At 32.7% G+C, this 17,668-nt stretch overlaps 2 protein-coding genes across 5 annotated transcripts in view; one reads left to right on the top strand and one right to left on the bottom strand.

The window, feature by feature from the left end:
• The window catches only part of LOC106029947 (sodium channel protein type 2 subunit alpha), a 195,411-nt gene that overhangs the window by 56,698 nt on the left and 121,045 nt on the right, over positions 1 to 17,668 (top strand). The gene's annotated exons all lie outside the window — the stretch shown is intronic.
• Positions 1 to 17,668, bottom strand: part of LOC106029826 (sodium channel protein type 2 subunit alpha) — a 71,874-nt gene that overhangs the window by 20,875 nt on the left and 33,331 nt on the right. For all 3 annotated transcript variants that reach the window (XM_066999726.1, XM_066999727.1, XM_048061450.2), the window contains 4 exons: positions 17,376 to 17,614; positions 14,340 to 14,513; positions 11,949 to 12,305; positions 9,209 to 9,694 (listed from right to left, as the gene is read on the bottom strand). In XM_066999726.1, coding sequence (XP_066855827.1) covers positions 9,209 to 9,694; positions 11,949 to 12,305; positions 14,340 to 14,513; positions 17,376 to 17,614 — 1,256 coding nt within the window. The remainder of the gene's footprint in view (positions 1 to 9,208; positions 9,695 to 11,948; positions 12,306 to 14,339; positions 14,514 to 17,375; positions 17,615 to 17,668) is intronic.

Below are 17,668 nucleotides of genomic sequence, written 5' to 3'. Positions count from 1 at the left end.
ACACTGGTATTAGTTGGAAAACCATTCTTTCCCTTTCTAAATAACATGATCTGTTATACATGGAAAATCATGCTGACAAATGTGAAAAGATTTGGGTAAATACACTGAGATTTTAATATTTCTAGTGGTTAATTTTTGCTTAGTAAACATGAAAGTGTCTTGTTTCCCTTTTCATACTTCATTTTCTGCTACAATTTCCAAAATTTATGCATCTGAAATATTTACAGCTGTATCACTTCTAGCTGAATAATTTTACCGCTGCTCATGCAGATCAATAACTCTGAAGCAAAATGTTTTGTACCTCATATACTGAGAATATATAAAACTTTGCTTTCTGTATTACATCTACAGACCAAAATGTACATTAATGTACACTGTATTAAGCATTACTAATACGCCACCTTATTATCCACATATAAGGTTATCTTTTAAAAAGGAAATGAGATTTGTAGATTAATTCTCTTTTTATGTATCATGGTAATACTAAGAAAGAAAAGGTATAAAAATTGGCACTGAAATTATAGGCAGTTTCTTTGTTAAATAAAAAACAAATATTGTGAGAACAATAATCTGCCACATTTAAGTTAGGAAAATTAAAATTAATTTATGGCCTGATCCATCATCATTAAATTAATGACTGACTTAGTAGTAGCAAAAGTTCATAAAAGTAGAAAAGTTCATAGTAAGCATCAATTATTAATCTTCCCGTTAAAAGGCAGCCAGTTCTTTAATGGCTTCTTCCCATGGCTTCTTCTGAAACTCTGTTTCAGATAGTCCTGTCAGCTAAAAAAAGCAGTTGCTAAAAACAAGTGATAGAATTGCAATTTATAACCAGTAAAAACAAAAACTACTATATTTTCTTCATTATTTTTCAAATAAAGCATTCTCTTCATTATTTTTCAAATAATCTCAAACAATTGAATTATAAAAAACATTACTAAAACTCCTCTTCTTTGCGCCAAGAGCCTAAATTAGGAAAGAAGCACTGCATTTTAAATAAGGTGACTTTAATGTTCTATTTTTTTTTTCTAGCAATAAAATTAATAAAACTAAGGAAACTCATGAGATATGGAGGATTACAAAATCTTCTTTTCACCCCACGTATGTGATTATCAGTTTCTAGAATATGCCATGCCCTGTAAATACTTATTTGCATCTTCAATAGTACGGCATTTTCCTTTACAAGGATACATTTGAAAGCAATTGCTTATGATGCAGCATTCTCAAGGCCTGAATCAGCAAAACAACATGCTTGACTAATGCAGAAGCCTGAGCAATACTGTGGAAATCACACACACAAATAAAATCCAAAAAACGACCACTTCAATGGTATTATATTTTTCAGAAAATAGTATTATAAATATTAATGTATAGAATATAACATTAAAAAATGCTTTATCACCAACCCAAATACTTGTCTAACATACGTATAACCAGCCTCCATTCCGTCCTTTCAGAGCAGTGCATCTCTTTTCAACAGCTTAGATCATTAAAACAAGCTTTGACCAACAGCATGTTAATGTGCCCATTTACGAGAAAATGCATTCGCTTAAGACCCAGTCTTGCTCTCATGTGATTTTATTCTAGCTTTCAATAAGAGCAAGAGCAGGCAACAAAAACTTTAAGCTTTACAAACTGCTTCATGATTCAAGTGACAATAAAATAAATAAAGGGATTCAGCCATTACAAATTGCCTTTAGTAATTCAGCCATGTGGTTTTATCCTTTGAATCTTTAAAGCTGCACTGTAATTGAGTGACAAAATATAAATTAAGGGGGTCGCTGATTCCCAAGTGATTCTAAACTGACTTTAGATCTCAAATCTTATGATATTTAACTTTTACATTATATTAAGAAAATAGCTTAAAACCCCTTTTTCCCTAGAGCTTTATTTGATGTTTGAAGCATATCTTGGGTTTAAAAAATAATCAGTTAAATCTGAGACTTTTCAGAATACACAGCAATATGAATTTCTTTTGGCATCACTGGACTACACAGGGGTACAAATGGAGCTATTTGGTTATCCTTTTGAAGCCAATGAGACTCTGCCTGAGTCTCAGTAGAGAAAGTGTAGGACTGAAATCTCAATCCCAACAAAATTGTAATACCAAGTTTTACCAGGATAGTTTGTCTTCTGCAGTTTCATGTAACTTTAGCTCCTGTGTAATACTACTGTCCCTATTCCTGAAAGCTCTGCCAATTGTGCTGCAATAGGGATTATATATGCCTATAATAAAAATAAAAAAATAGGGTAAATATACATGCAATTTTATAAAAATCATGCTGACTACTTCATAGTTACTCTAGTTTACACTGAGTCAAGTCTGCAAACTCAGTCACAGACTTGGCTATCAAGAAACACACTCCAAAATACAACTTTTTATGAAGAATTTTAAAGTTTAAGAAAAGAGTATTTGTTAAATGACCTGTTCAGAGAGAAATTTTAGAGAGGTTATTGTTAAGTATAATTTCAGCAGTTATGAAACTGTTTGCTTTGCTTATAGTTTATAAAACTCAAGATATGCACTGCCCAAATCAATACAGAATGTAGTTTGTAGCATCTTAAGGATTTGCATTACAGTGCATTGCAGATGTAAGAATATAACAAGCAATTTTTATTCAAATAGCTATTGCAGTAGTTTAAATTTTAATTGTTAAGGAGCTGAAGTGTGGCAGTAATCATTACATAGATCACCTAACACATTTCATTAAATATATACATTTATAAGGGCTGAATCAAAAAGGGTTGTTTTTATTTTTTAAAAACTATGCATGCTCCCTTTTTCCTTTGGTCTCTTTAGAGTATAACATTCCAGTACTTTTATGATCCATACTTCATAACCTGTAGAACATGCAGTTATTGCTAAAGACTTTATTAGACTATCCAGAAAAATCATTAGCAGAGTTAAAAAATGTATGTTGGGGTTGCCAATCCCGCCTGACCATGCTGTGGTGTGAGTCCCATGACTCAGCAGAGAGCAGCTGTGCATGTTTCTACCGTCTTGCAATGGATAGGGAAGGAACATAGCTGAATAGCATGCAGGCCAGTCAAAATCCATTAAAAAGTGATTATATATATATATACATATATATGTATAACTTGTTTAGGTAACCTGTGTGAAAGTGGTGACACGTTGCTCTACCTGGTTAAAAAGCACCAGAGCTGCATTCTTGATTGCTCCAGCTTGGTTTTACCCCTGTGAGAAGTAAGAATGGTAGGTAGTGAAGTTCAAAACACAGGATTTCTAGTTTTCTTCTTTTTGGAATCTCTAATTCAAGCACAGCTTTAACACAATTAAAACATAATTATTAAATATTTTATGATCAGTTGGCAAAAAGGGTTATGCATACCACCTGAAATGTTCAACAAACCTTTCTACAGAGCTTGTTAGTTTATTTTAGAGAAATAAGAAATGCAGGAACTAGAGCTAATCATCTGCACTCTGAAACTATGATTCATAAATGGAAATACAATGATTAATTTCATAAAGACATGGTTAGCAGATTTGGAAATTACTCTGTTATTTAAAGAGTGCTTAACGTGTCTTAATGAAAATTTTATTTTATTTTTTTTGGTTTAGTGTTCAAGTCCTCATTTAACTGACTATGTGATTATGTCTTTTTATGTCTTTTATTTGCAAAAAAATGTACATACATTAAAAAAAAATACTTTGAAAGTGTATGTCTTCCCATTCCTGCTTCATGTTCTAATAATAGTGGTGGAACTTAGTGATGGCAATAGAAGTAAAAAGCTAGTCCATAACGTAAAGAATCTGTCACTTTGGAAGATACAGTCCCTGAACTAGTCAGTTGTATAAAGGGGGAATTTAGATAGATAGATACTTTAAAGGAAATGTGGAAAAAAATCTTACAACATATTGATCAAATCACTACTGGGTGTGTTTTTGCTAAGAAATTCACTGAAGCCCCATGGCAATGCTTAACTTTTGGGAACAAAATAAATGTTTCTGTATTTTTACTTCACCTTTTGACATAAGCAGTAGTGAAGCCAATCAGAAAACTGAATTTATCCCTTGTTTAGAAAGCTCAGTGGATTAGCTGATGAAGGATATTTTTTATTTTATTAAAACCATCTGTTGTGATTTCAAAAATTAATTGAGCAGCCTTACTTCTCTATTCTGAGTTTGTACTTACTGTATATATAACGGAGATACAAAGGCTTTTGGAATTCTGCCGTGATAGAGGCCTGCAGGTATTTGTATTTCTTTAGTTGTGAAACCAGCTTTCCATAGCTGAAGAACATCTTTGAAATTACTTTTGTGTGTTGAAATCCAGAACTTCATTCATAAAGTTGTGATTCAAATGTAATGTATACTTATTAAGTGGTACAAAAACACAATAGTTAGGAGTCTAATGTTTGATCTGATTAACATACTCCGTACAAGTCATTGATTAACACTGATTTTGTAATAGTAATGTCATCCACAAGGTAACTAAAAAAAAAGTATCAAATAATCCCCTTTGGTAGCTTTTAATTTTCTTACTATCTTTTAAGTTAATTTTCTTGAATATCTTATTTTTAGAGCAGAAATGTGTTATTTCTGATGGTTATCTTACTGGCTATTGCACCTCTGTTTTCTGGTAGGAGGTACTGACAAAATCCTCCTTCAAAGTACTAATCAAATGTTCACTTATTTCAAGTACTTTCAGGCAACTATTATTCTAAAGTAATTAGTAAGTTTTAATGTCTTTAAGATAAATCCTCTTCTTCATCCAAAGCATATGTAGTTTCCCATTATCCACTTACATTTCATGGGTCATTTTTGCATTAAATCTTAGCATACTTGCTCTGATTTTAGGGTGTTTTAGGATCTATATACAGTAAGAAAATGCTTCATGGAAGTCTCTCAGCAGAACAAACACGTAGCTACAAAATAAATAATCGAGTGTAGTATATATATAAAAAGAAAGACATTTTTCATTACCTTAAATGATGTAAGTATAATATTCACTTACGACTACATGTTTGTCGCTAACATGTCATGAGGTGAGACCATAAAAGAACTTGTGCTTTCACCATGTTAGACAGCTGCTTGAGTAACTTCAGGTATACAATGTAAATTCATCACAAAATATGCAAGGAAAAAGCCTTCTGAAACTGCAGACATATGAGCTAGAAGATCTGTAGGTTAAGGTGTGTCTTGGGAGAAATCACATGTAATTTGGAAGCCAAAGTAGATTTGGAGAGACTGTTCAGTACAGCATTAGGTTCAGCATAAAAAAAATAATAAAAATAAAAATAAAAATAAATGAAAAATCTTAAAGACACGATCTGCTTCTTGCTTGCTGCACTCTATTGCTTATCCTGAGTCATACCTGTCATACAGTCCTGAGTTCTATAACACATCATGTCTCACACACATGTTGAAGACACAATAACCAAGGTGCAAATGAGACTGTACTATCTGAGACCTAGGGAGAACTTTTTCTCCAAATGCTGAATAAAATGCTACTGTAATATGGGAATCAGAAATAGTAGAAGTGTGTGGGTTTGACCTCTGGCCAGGCTATCCTTATGAACAAGACCCTGTAGTCAAGTTATCTTGAAATCTTACACTCATTTTTTCAACGTAACAAATGTTATTGTCACATTTCATCCAAACACAGACTTCCCTAAATTTCTAGTGATATCTATTAGAAGGATTTTGTATATATATTTGGAACTTGCAACCAGGTTGCGGAATATGTTCTGGCAGATTTAGAAAGTTGCTTGTTTATTAACTGGCAAATTAATTAGAAGGTATTTTTATGAACAGAAATAAAAAAAAAAAAAAAAAAGAATCATCCACTACAGAAACAGTGGCTAGAGTTATTTTGTTCCATAATATATCTGAAAATATAAATAAGAAAAAAATAGCATTTGTTTCTCACTCACCTGCAGTCATAATTTCTATAGCAATTACCTGCTCTTGGCATATTTCTCAGGGGCACATTCCTCCCCCTGCTTCTATCATGACCTTAGTTGGACATACTTAAAATAATCATTCAGCTCTTAACATCAGTGTCAGTCAAAAAGACACCAGAAGAAAAAAATGGTTCATTTTACAGTTCTTGTGCAGATCAAACTTCCCACAACTCTGATGTTAAAAAAACGATAAATTGGAACAAAAAAAAAAAAAGGAGTTATTAAAAGGGATATCTCCTGAGGGTATTTTAAGTGCTAAGTACCACCACAGTTAAGACAGGGAAAGTTCTGCCTCATCTCTTACCCCTTCTTTTGCAGACCTGGCCTAATAGCAGGAATGTTGTCTCAGTGATATCCCTCAAGAAGTAAAATAAAGCAAATGGTGGTGTACTTTTCTACAGAGGTAACTTAAACACTGCACCAATATATTCTTTATCTTCCTCAGAAGGAAATCAGAAGGCAGCAGGAGGTACAACAGTACTATTGACTTGATAGGAGGAGATTAAGAATCCTGATAAATCCCTGTCACACATCAGAACACCTGTTCATATATTACCAAAGCAGGTGCATTTTTATACTCAAAATAAAAGCACTTCATTTTTTTTTTTTCTAAAAATCATCCAGAAAGAGGGGAATAAAGAACCCAGAACAAAAATGGAAATGACCACAGAATTCATAATTTTCAGGGCACTGTTTGTTAGCTACCATTCAGAATATGCACACTTGCATTGTACGAATATGTCAAACACTAAACAGTTGTTCATGAGCAGAACTTGAGGGAATCACTATTCCCCAGGCTTGCAATGGTAGTGATTATGATACTATATGGAAATCTTAAGGCTCTATAGAAGTCCTATACTTATCCTATCCCCTTTGAAAACTTCTCCGCAATTTCTTAATACATATAACCTCCATCATTTACTGGTTGATTTTCCACAATCAATTGTAATTTTCACTTTCAAATTGCTTATACATTTTTTTAATTTGCTTTTTGTTCCTGAAGACATACCAATACATTTAAAGTTCATAAAAAAATAAAAAATAAAAAAGGCAAAATCTCTTTTGATTTAGTATAGTACTGAAGCTTAAGAATGGCCTTAGGAAAAACAAAACAAAGCAAACAAACAAAAAAAAAGGAAAAAAAAAAAAAAGGACGATGCCTGAGACAAGTAAAGATGAGAATAAACAGAGCAATTGACTTGTGAAAGCCACCTTAAAATTGGTATGTCATTCAGAACTCTTCAGCACAAGGGCTCTTACTCCATTTTCTTAGAGTTTGCTTACTTACACCGTTCACTTTGAAAGCAGAGGAGTTTCTGCTTTTGCGTTGCATTTTGTTTTTGCCTTAGCTATTCTGATAAAATGCATGGTGATATACTGTAAGGTGAACCATTCAATCTATCTTAAAGAAGAAACAAAGAAATAATACCTATGGTATGATGTTATTTAATTTATATCATTCCAGTGACATGATTTATAGTACAGACCTACAAACACTGTAGCAGAGAAAGTGGCAAAGGATGCCAGGGAGTCAGGAACCAGATGAGGATGGCATCTTCTTAACCTCTCAGTTCTGTGCTGAGGCTAACATGTCATGTAACCACACATTCAGCATCTGCACGGTTTATAAGCCTCCTATCTTCCTAATAAATATTACAGAATTCTTAAAAAATTACATATTCAGGAAAATTTTAGGCATATATCTTCATAAGGTAGAGTCATTATGAAGGCACCCATCACCCATCTCAAAACTAACCACAAGGAAAGCAGAAAATTTAGATTGAAGATTCATTTTAAATAAATAACATCAGAATATATTAAAAGAGTTAAAAGACATTGCTAAAGGTTCATTGGAAAAGACAGTTAACTTTCACTAGATAAGCTTACATGAAAAACAGACCCAGAGTCACTCTGAAAGCTTGTTTTTTGATACTAGTTGATCTCTTAAATTATATCATTTATACTAGCCACTTCTCTTGTATTTTTAAATTGTTGTGGATAAATGCTACTGCTATCTTATCCATCAATATTGAAAATGTCATTTAACTGAGCAACTCAATAGAATATATTGCTTTTAATCTCATATTTCTTATGTAGAGTAACCCTCTTTACAGTTGCAAATACACACATTCTTTATCTCATGTTCTTTAGCAAAAAAGCATATTATAACTGACTGGTCATGGCTATCTATTAATGTCATGTGATATAGTTTGGCATTGCTGTGGAATACAGCATTATTTGAAAATATAACAGCTATACAGCTATGGTACAGTCATTAATGCAATGTTTCTTTTTAGAAGAGCTTGCTTTATGGTATACAAACGTTTTTGTATTAATGAGCTACCCGACAAAATCACAGCATATAATCTAGTAGAAAGCATATTTATCCAAGGTTTCTGATCCCTTAAGCCTCACAGTTCTGACATTTCTGATGGCATTGAAAATAATTTTTGAATAATTTTTTTTTTCTGCTACTGCATTTATTATTACTCCAATATACAAACATTTCCATGAATACTGTTATTATCTGTCTGTGTTCACTTCTGGTGTACAAGCCACCTGGCTTCTGTATTTTAGATCAACTTCTGTCTCTTTGCCCAATAACAATCATCCAAGACATTCAAGTAAATGGTTTCCACATGCATATATACTACAAGATTAGTCTGCTCTGCAGGATAACTTGAGATACTGCTTTACCATGATGTTGATCTGTGTCTGGATTACTTCAGTTCAGCCAGACATTGTCTCTGAATCCAAAATCTGTATGCATATTACTCATAAAAAATTTTAGATAATTCAAAACACATCATTGATTTATCATGCATCAGGGTTCATTTTTAGAACCACCCTAACTACAGAAAACAATATTTCTTCTTTCTCCATTTGTATTTGATTAGATATGCAAAGCTATATACTTTTATTGTTCATTAGCCTTCTACAATACTCTTCTCCCACAAATTCTGATCATGTTAGAGGTAACACAGATAGGATATTTTATGAAATGTGTGCTAGTTCTAAAACTTCATAAACTGTGAAAGAAATAACCATACTTAAAATGACATGTCTTCCAAATACTAATAAACAAAGTATTAAAAATATAAAGTCTAGGACCCCTAGTGCACTTTCACACAGCAGATTTATTTCCTTGAATTATATTTACTTGAAATAATAAAGCATAAAATACATTCACAAGGATAAGACAGCATTCTAAACAACTCTAAGTATGAAACTGACAGACATGTAAATGACTGAAATGTAATGGTTAAGAGACAAAATCTCCTACCTGTTTGCTTTCTTCCATATCAGATTCACTGCTAAATTCTTCCGTATTTAAATTTTCAAAGTCCGATTCTCCAACAGCAATTGGTACTGTCACAGTGAGTCCTGGGTTGTTTATGAATGACATGTAATCATTTTCATCAATTGCATATTTTTCCACACTGCTGCCTGTGCCTACACCACTGGTGGTTCCATTTCCATCCTTAAGATAATTCAGATCTTTGCTTATTTCAACAGCAGTGTGATTGGAAATGCAGCTGTCCTTCTTCTTGTTTAGCTCTTCAAGTGCTTTGATTTCTTCCAAAGCTTTCTGTTTTCTAACAAAGGCTTTTTGGATGAACTCCTGTATCTTTTTTTTAATATAATCTATTCCCTTCTGAATTCTTGCCACAGCAATCTGGAGGTTGTTCATTTCATTATCATCATCGGTAGCAGCAAGGTTGTCTGAACTAAATGAGCTCAGCAGCAAGGCCAGAAACAGGTTCAATACCTAAAAGATGAGAGAATACAACTATATAGTAAATAAATACATATAAGAAGTTTGTATTTTTATAGGATACTGTCAAAAAGCACACATTATTTTGAAGAACAACATTCACTAATTTTAGATAACCATATAGTACTTCGCATTACAAAACCTCTCCTTACTGGTTTTGGACAATATTCATTCAAGATGTAAACACACTAGCTAATACCTAAACATTTTTGACTTTTTGATTTTCTTTTTTGAAGTAGCATTGTTGTTTGGACTGTAAAATAATAATAACAAAAAAGTTACAAAAATTCTAGCTATAGATATCCCATCAGAGGTTTGAAAAACTGTCTAAATCTTGTATTGGAATCACATGGAATTCAAGTAGAATTGAATAAGCATCAAGCATCATCCTATAAAGTTAGATTCTATAAGTTTCTATGATACAGATATTTTAGAAACTTAACATCAGTTAATGCTATACTAACCTACTTATACTTTCTAACTACTATTTGGAAGATTATACCATAAGACTGTGAATTTCTATTAATTCTGGGCTTCTCTCTTAAATTCTATAAACCTTGCCATAACAGGGTAAAAGTAATATTTTAAAATGACTTAATGAAAATAGTAAGTATTGCCTGACAACTTCATCGAATCAAAATTCAAACATCATTATTGTTGTTTTAATGTAATCTCCTATATACAATAGTTATTGCTCTACAGCTTACAAGCAATGAATCATTTCATACTTGCAGTCTAATATACAACAATCTGGTATAAAATCACACTATTTGATGGGATGGGTTTGGAAATTTTTTAAAAGACTGCAATGCAGTCTTTCCTATGTTTGGACTAAGTGGAGGCCATGAGGCATCAGACATTGTTATCACATGGCAAAATGGCAGCCTACGTCCTAGTCAACTTTCTTCCAACAAAGAAAAATGCTGGATTTAAACTTTGTTCTCTGTCATACTGGTGTAATTTCAAGATACGAAAAAAGAAAAACTGTGACCAGACATAAAACCCTCAAATCCTATCTGAGATAAACTTCCCCTTAAAGAAATGTCTAAGAGCTTTCATTTTTACTCTATACAATATTTAATTCTGCAGACTTTCACAATTCCAGACCCCTCGCCCCAACCCCCCCCCCCAAAAAAAAAAACCAACACAACAACAACAACAAATCTCACCCTGGAGGTAAATAAGTATTTGGAAGAAAGAGGAGACGATATGAACCTGAAACAGTACTTACATGCAGAAATTAATGCTGAAAAAATAGTGGAGCAGGTTACTGATCATAAATAACTTCCTCAGTCTCTGCACATTTCTGCTGAGCTTCTGTTAAGATTGCAAGGTTGTGTAAACAACCAAGACATAAACATTTTTATAATTTATTAGAATATATAAAATTCTATTTTATAAGAAAAAACATTAAAATAAATCACTAAAAGAAGAGAATTTTGATGAGCAATGAAATATAATTTCTAGGCATCTCAGGATGAACTGTAGATATTAATAGTAAAAGAAATTTTAAAACATAAATGGTACATTCCAATTATCCTGGTTTCTGAGTTTTCACAGTGATATATATCAACTGAACATTTGACATGTTAACTTGTAAGCTTGAATTAATTTTTTTTCTATAAAATTTATTCTATAATTTTGAATTCAAAACTTTCATTTTTAGCATGGAAGCCCAATCAGTCTGTAGATATTTGGGTTTTGATTTTTACCTCTAAGCAGGCCAGAAAGTTAAGTACTTAAGTTAAAGATTCACTATTATAATTTATTTTCATTAAGTCATACAATTAGTGCCAGAATTATGTGTAATGAGTGTAAGAAAGTCCATTAGATTTTTTTTTTTTTTTAAATCTTCAAACAGGAAGCTGCCCATGAGCTGGTGCAGCATAATCTTTGTTACTTAAAGAGTAGTTTAGATGCCATCTGAATTTCAACAGCATATTTAAATTAGCTCTAACACTCCCTTAATAGAGTATTTTGTGGAAATTTTGGTGTATTTCTAAATTCCTGAAATTGTAAAAGTGTAAAAGTAAAGTGTAAAAGTAAAGTGTACTTCAATGTATGGAAATAAGTGAAAAGGTGGAGAAGGGAAACATCTTTTTCACCAAAAATCTAGCACATGTAGATGTTTCTTCGTTTTCCTTTTTTTTTTTTTTCCTTCCAAACAGAAGCACAACAAATATTCTCCTTTGTCAGCTGTAAGCTATATACATTTTTCCATCAGAATTCAAAAGTGTTTATCACCTACCACTAGGTTTCCAATCACCATGACCAGCATGAAAACAATAAGGCACATGGTTTGGCCAGCAACCTCCATGCAGTCCCACATAGTTTCTATCCATTCTCCACACAACACTCGGAACACAATCAAGAAGGAGTGGAAAAAGTCATGCATGTGCCAGCGTGGAAGCACACAGTCACTGGAGATCTTGCAGACACATTCCTTGTAGCTTTTCCCAAACAGCTGCATTCCAACCACAGCAAAAATGAACACAATGATGGCCAGCACCAGGGTCAAATTCCCCAAAGCCCCCACTGAGTTGCCAATAATCTTAATGAGCATATTTAGAGTTGGCCAAGATTTTGCCAACTTAAAAACTCGAAGCTGAAAAACAAAAATGCAGAGGAATCATTAGTGTTAGTTATACTGCAGTTCTGAATGTGCCATTCTTTATGAAAGTACTGATTTGCAAAAAACTTCTTTTATTATGTTAGTTAAACATACTTTCTTTGGCTGTTGTTTATCAATGTTCTGTAAATTTAGAACCTATGGAGACAGCTCGCAATTTAAGTTGACCATTTTTTAGGAAATTCTAATAGTTGTGTAATCCTTGAGAAGAATATAATACAGTACATGGTGAATGCATAATTTCTGCCTTACATTATTTTCCCACATTGTAGCATTTTTACGTCATTTTCTAAAAAGTTCTATAAGCATGAAGTGCTGTAGAGTGTTTGGTCCTATTAGCATATCTGATTCTCCTTGAAAATGCTTGCATTCCTACTCTGCACTAAGTTTTCCCTGAGGATTCAGTTCAGCAAACTTTGTAAATGAACTGAGATTCACTTGTTGAGATGTCACACAGGAGAGCCAATAGTTTTCCCTGCTGTTCCTGACATTTGGTGCCAAACACTTCAGGCCAAACTCCTAAGGTCATTCACAGGTATAGTAGTTATTCTTCCTGAGAGTTTTCCAGAGATTTTGTTTTTTGGAGAGCTTCTACTTCATGATGTCTACACTGTGCTGTACTGAAATATGGACTACAGTCTTCATTTCTTATGTCATTTTATGTATCAGAAGCCAAATGTGAACATTTGAAAACCAACATTAATAATTTTATTGCTTCTAAAATCATTCTAGAACGAAATAAGACTAATACCCATGCCTAAAAAATCTCTTGTGGGTGACAGTTTATTCTACTAACTTATATACAGGTGCATTCTAGATAATCACACGTGAACAACGAGAAGCTAGATCTAAGGTGTTTATCAGAACATATGTTTCTGTAGACTAATTTTTTCTTCACAACGGACAATATTATTTTAATGGAAAGCAGGGAGCATGGAGTTTGGTACTTCCCTAAACCATAGTGTTCAGCATTTCATCTTAGCAACACATACAGAAACGGAATGTATTTTGTGTTTATATCACATTTCAGTATTTTTAAACGTCCACTCACAGATGATTACTGCATCAAGTAACATACAGAAGTTCGTACTTTCTTTGTTACCTCTACTACTCCCTCTTTGCTGGCTTAATCCTACGTTTCCCTCAGCACTACATTAGGTCTTACAGGCTCACATAGAGGACAATTTTTAATGCAACAATTTGATGTTGGTATTGAGATGTCCATTCAGATCATACTCACTGATTTAAAAATAGTATTCAGTGACCAAACTATGGTATGTGAAGTTGGGTACCATGGCAACTGGTGCTAGTAAACCAAGTAACTACTGCCTGCTCTATGTATTCAGAAATAACAGATTTTCAGGTAATGTAATAAATATTAGTAACACAGACTTTTAAATCATGACTCTTGCACCTCCAGTAAACATAACTATAAATTAGTTGCTTTAAAAGAGATATTTCTAGTAGAAGCTCAACAATATTTCAATTTAAGTATTCTTATCCAAAAGTCACACTGTTAGGACTTGATTATATCTGATGGTGTTACTAAATGTTTATTCTCAGTGCCCATTAAAATAAATGTTCTGAAGTGAGGACTTCATACTTAGTGGCTTTATGGAGAACACAAAGTAATGTTCACAATAGGACTAAAAAGGACTAAAAATTTAAGGATTCTTTATGCTGGTACAAATATGCATGTTTTTTGTAGTTATTCAGCTTTGATTAATCTTAATCAGTATAATGAAGAATTTCAAAATTTCAAAAGTGTCTTATGATGGCAAAGGATATCAGTACAATTGGATATTGATAGGATAATTTGATATCAAAGAATAATAGACAAACACTTGAAACTTGTACATATACAATTTGTAAATTAGGCATTTATGAATAAATGTGTGAGCCATTTAATTACAAAATATATATTTACAATACTGGTAATTAATACATACATCAGCACAACTTTTTGAGTGACACAATTGCATGCAAATATTTAGTTATCATAGTATTTACCAATCTGAATGACCGAAGAACTGATAATCCTTCAACATTTGCAAGGCCAAGTTCCATTAAACTAAGGCTTACGATAATACCATCAAAAATATTCCAGCCTTCTTGGAAATAATAATAAGGGTCCATAGCAATTATCTTTAATACCATTTCTGCTGTGAATATCCCAGTGAATACCTAAAATAAAATTATTTGGTTGAGTTGTTATGAGAAACATATATATCTACACACATTTTTGTAATCCAGCTTGAATTCTGTTACCTGTTCCTTATACCTGTTACTATATAAAACAGGTGATTGTTATTTCTAAATAGCATCTAAGTATTTCTGCACTGAAAACTGGTAATTAAAAGCAAATAACCAAATCAGGACAGATAGAGGAGGGCAGAAGATAAATCTCTAAAAAATTATTCGCCAGTGAGCAGCTCAGCTCTAGTTCATCAACTAAAATGCTTTATCATCCAGAAGCTTATTTGATATGATCTAGTGTTTTTAGCCTTGTTTCTAGAGGATAATCCCAGTAAAATAAAACAAGATGGCAGTAATGTGTGTCCTTTCTCATGGTCTAAACAGAAGTGTTAGGAGAGACTCTCTGAGGTCAGGTTCTCTAAGGTCTCTCTTTTAGCTCAAAGTGTATGGGCGGAATAGAGGGCTGGAATTTCTTGAACTGGGATTTTGTAAGGATATAGAAGATCCAAGAATACATATGATTCTGTGTGATAGCTATTTCTTTGCATGAAAAGAATTATATGGTGGTAATGTTATTTGAAATATCTGGAAGTGCCAAATGTGAAATGATTAATGTTCCTCAGTTTTTCAAAGTCCGTAATTTAACCCAGCATCTTGCTTGCAATGAGTAGTGATCAGTGGTTTGTGCAGCATAATAAAGAAGTTTGGGGGCATAACGCAAAACCACTAGAAACATATGAATACTCTGCACAACACTCAAAGGATATTCTATGTGATCCACCGTCTACTAAAGTACGCTGATGTGCCCTGCAATTGCCTTCTGATAGTTCTTTTTCCAGCTTGTTCTCAGTCTTTCCACAGCAAGTTTTATGGAAGCAAAGCTAAGTTTTTACATACACTATGTGTGTGAACATAACTACTAGAACTATGATTAGCTTTTATTTTAAGAATATTAGGGGATGGTACATAATGCTGTGGAAACATTCACTGTTGTCAGTGAGAAACACTAGACTATTAAATTAAGATATGAGAGGTATTACTGTATAATCAGAACCATGTAACAGGTATTTCTATGTGTAGTAAAGAGAATGCAATAAAGATAATTCTTAACAAAACTGTAATAATATTTAAAATAATTTAAAAAATAATTAACAAAAGCATTTAATGTAAAAATATTTCTTCCACACCTATGCCATTCACAAATAAATTTTTCTCTTGAGCATAACTGCATCCTCAAATACACAGAAGTGGGGCATTTTAGCAGAACTAAACTCAAATTTTCTTGTAATTACTTAGGAGTTTTGTATACCGAATGAATTATCAAAATATTGTATACCGAATTAATATTATCAAAAGGAATCACTGCATTTTAGAACTATTGCTTTCTTGTTAAAATGCTACACAAAGGCCCAGTCATATTTGTCATATTTAATTTATCCTCAAACAGACTGTGATGTCACCAGTGAACAGTAAATTAACATATTTTGAATGCAAATTACAAAACTAAGGTTAATAGATTAACACAGTGAGGAACAGAGAACTTAATTGAAATCAGCAAGAACAGTATTTACTGCATATATATAGTCCTAATTAAGGATACCGGATTGTTACAAAGGTAGTTAAAAATATGATTGTTGCTAGCTTTGAGTTAAAAAAAAAAAAGAGGAAAATGCATAAAACCTTAAAACCTCATAAGCGTAAATGGGTAGAGAGAGATCATTCTAACATCAGCATGATAGACCAATGCATTAAAATGCAATATTAGATAATCTGTGATCAACATAGGATTATGCCAGTGATTAAATCTTTGTCCAGGAGAAAGGAAACTGTAATTTATACAAGAACACTTAGGCAGTAAGTTTATTTTTTGTTCTGTTTTATGAAAAAGTCATAGGAGTATGTATTATCAGTACATATAAGGAAGATATTTAGACTTTAAAACATACTCTGATTGAGAAATCCATTACTGCTCCATTTAAATGTTAGCAGACTTTTCAAAACTATTCTTTTTTTGTGATTAGTCCAAAAGACTCTGTTGGTTTGTGTTTTCAGGACTGCATGCTGTGGGAATCAATCCAGACCTCTCCTGTGTAAACTATTGGTAGTTATGTGAGCTGGCAAAAATTAAAAATGTATGAGTCCTCTCTAGAAACCAACACTTGCAAGGTTCATTCCTCTGTTTCCTGAGCATCAGAAGCAAATATAGAGAAACAGACAATAACATTTAAGTGGGATGCCACATTTAGGTATCTGCTCAGAAAAGTAACTGAATCAAATTAAATCTCCAGATCAGGTTAAAACCAGAAATCACATCACTAATAGACTTACAAATGCAAGGTAATTTTTATTAGAAAATAAATAATAATCTCCTTGCTTATAAAGTATTTTTAGTTACCTAAAGTGGCAATGACTTACTGCTAATAAGTCATACTAATGCCTTTCTTGGAAAAGCACTTTCACTGTAATATAACTGAAAAAAAAAAAAAAGAGAGAAATTCTGAAATCTGAATATTTCATCAATTTCTTACAGAAAAAAATATTTTCTGTAAGGGAATATCATCCTCCAAAGACAAATCCCAAAGCAGACCTCAAGAAAACTGACAGATAAAGACTACATTTCCAAACATATTCAGTTATTTCATTACAGTAGTTACAAAATAGATTCATGAAAGTTGAAGGCACCAGTAAACTCACTTTGTCTAGGAAAATCATAAATACAGTTTCTAAACTGATTATTAAAAAAAAAAAAAAAGTGGAATAAATTTAAGACCAATGCAATGCATTTACACGTTTCTTCTTTTAGGAAAGGGTACTTTTACACCAAGAACTGTATGACAAATATAAACTTACCAGGTTGCCCACAGAAAGGACACTGCTAAACTGTTCTGTCATTGGGTAATGTTCCATGGCCATAAACAAGGTGTTTAAAACAATGCAAATAGTTATAGCAAGATCGACAAATGGATCCATCACTACTAAATTGACAACGTGTTTTACTTTTAACCATGGACTCCAGCAATCCCAGATCAAGAAAGTATTTGCAAATCTGTACCAGCATGGGGGGCATTTCTGTCTGGATTCTTCAAGCTCTGAAAAAAAATAGAAAAAAATATTTCAATTATAATCTCTGAATCACTGGAAGT

This window comes from Anser cygnoides, chromosome 6 (genome assembly GCF_040182565.1).
Source record: "Anser cygnoides isolate HZ-2024a breed goose chromosome 6, Taihu_goose_T2T_genome, whole genome shotgun sequence".
Classification (NCBI taxonomy): Eukaryota; Metazoa; Chordata; class Aves; order Anseriformes; family Anatidae; genus Anser; species Anser cygnoides.
Note: the sequence above shows the minus strand (reverse complement) of the source record. Positions and strands in the feature narration are given on the sequence as shown.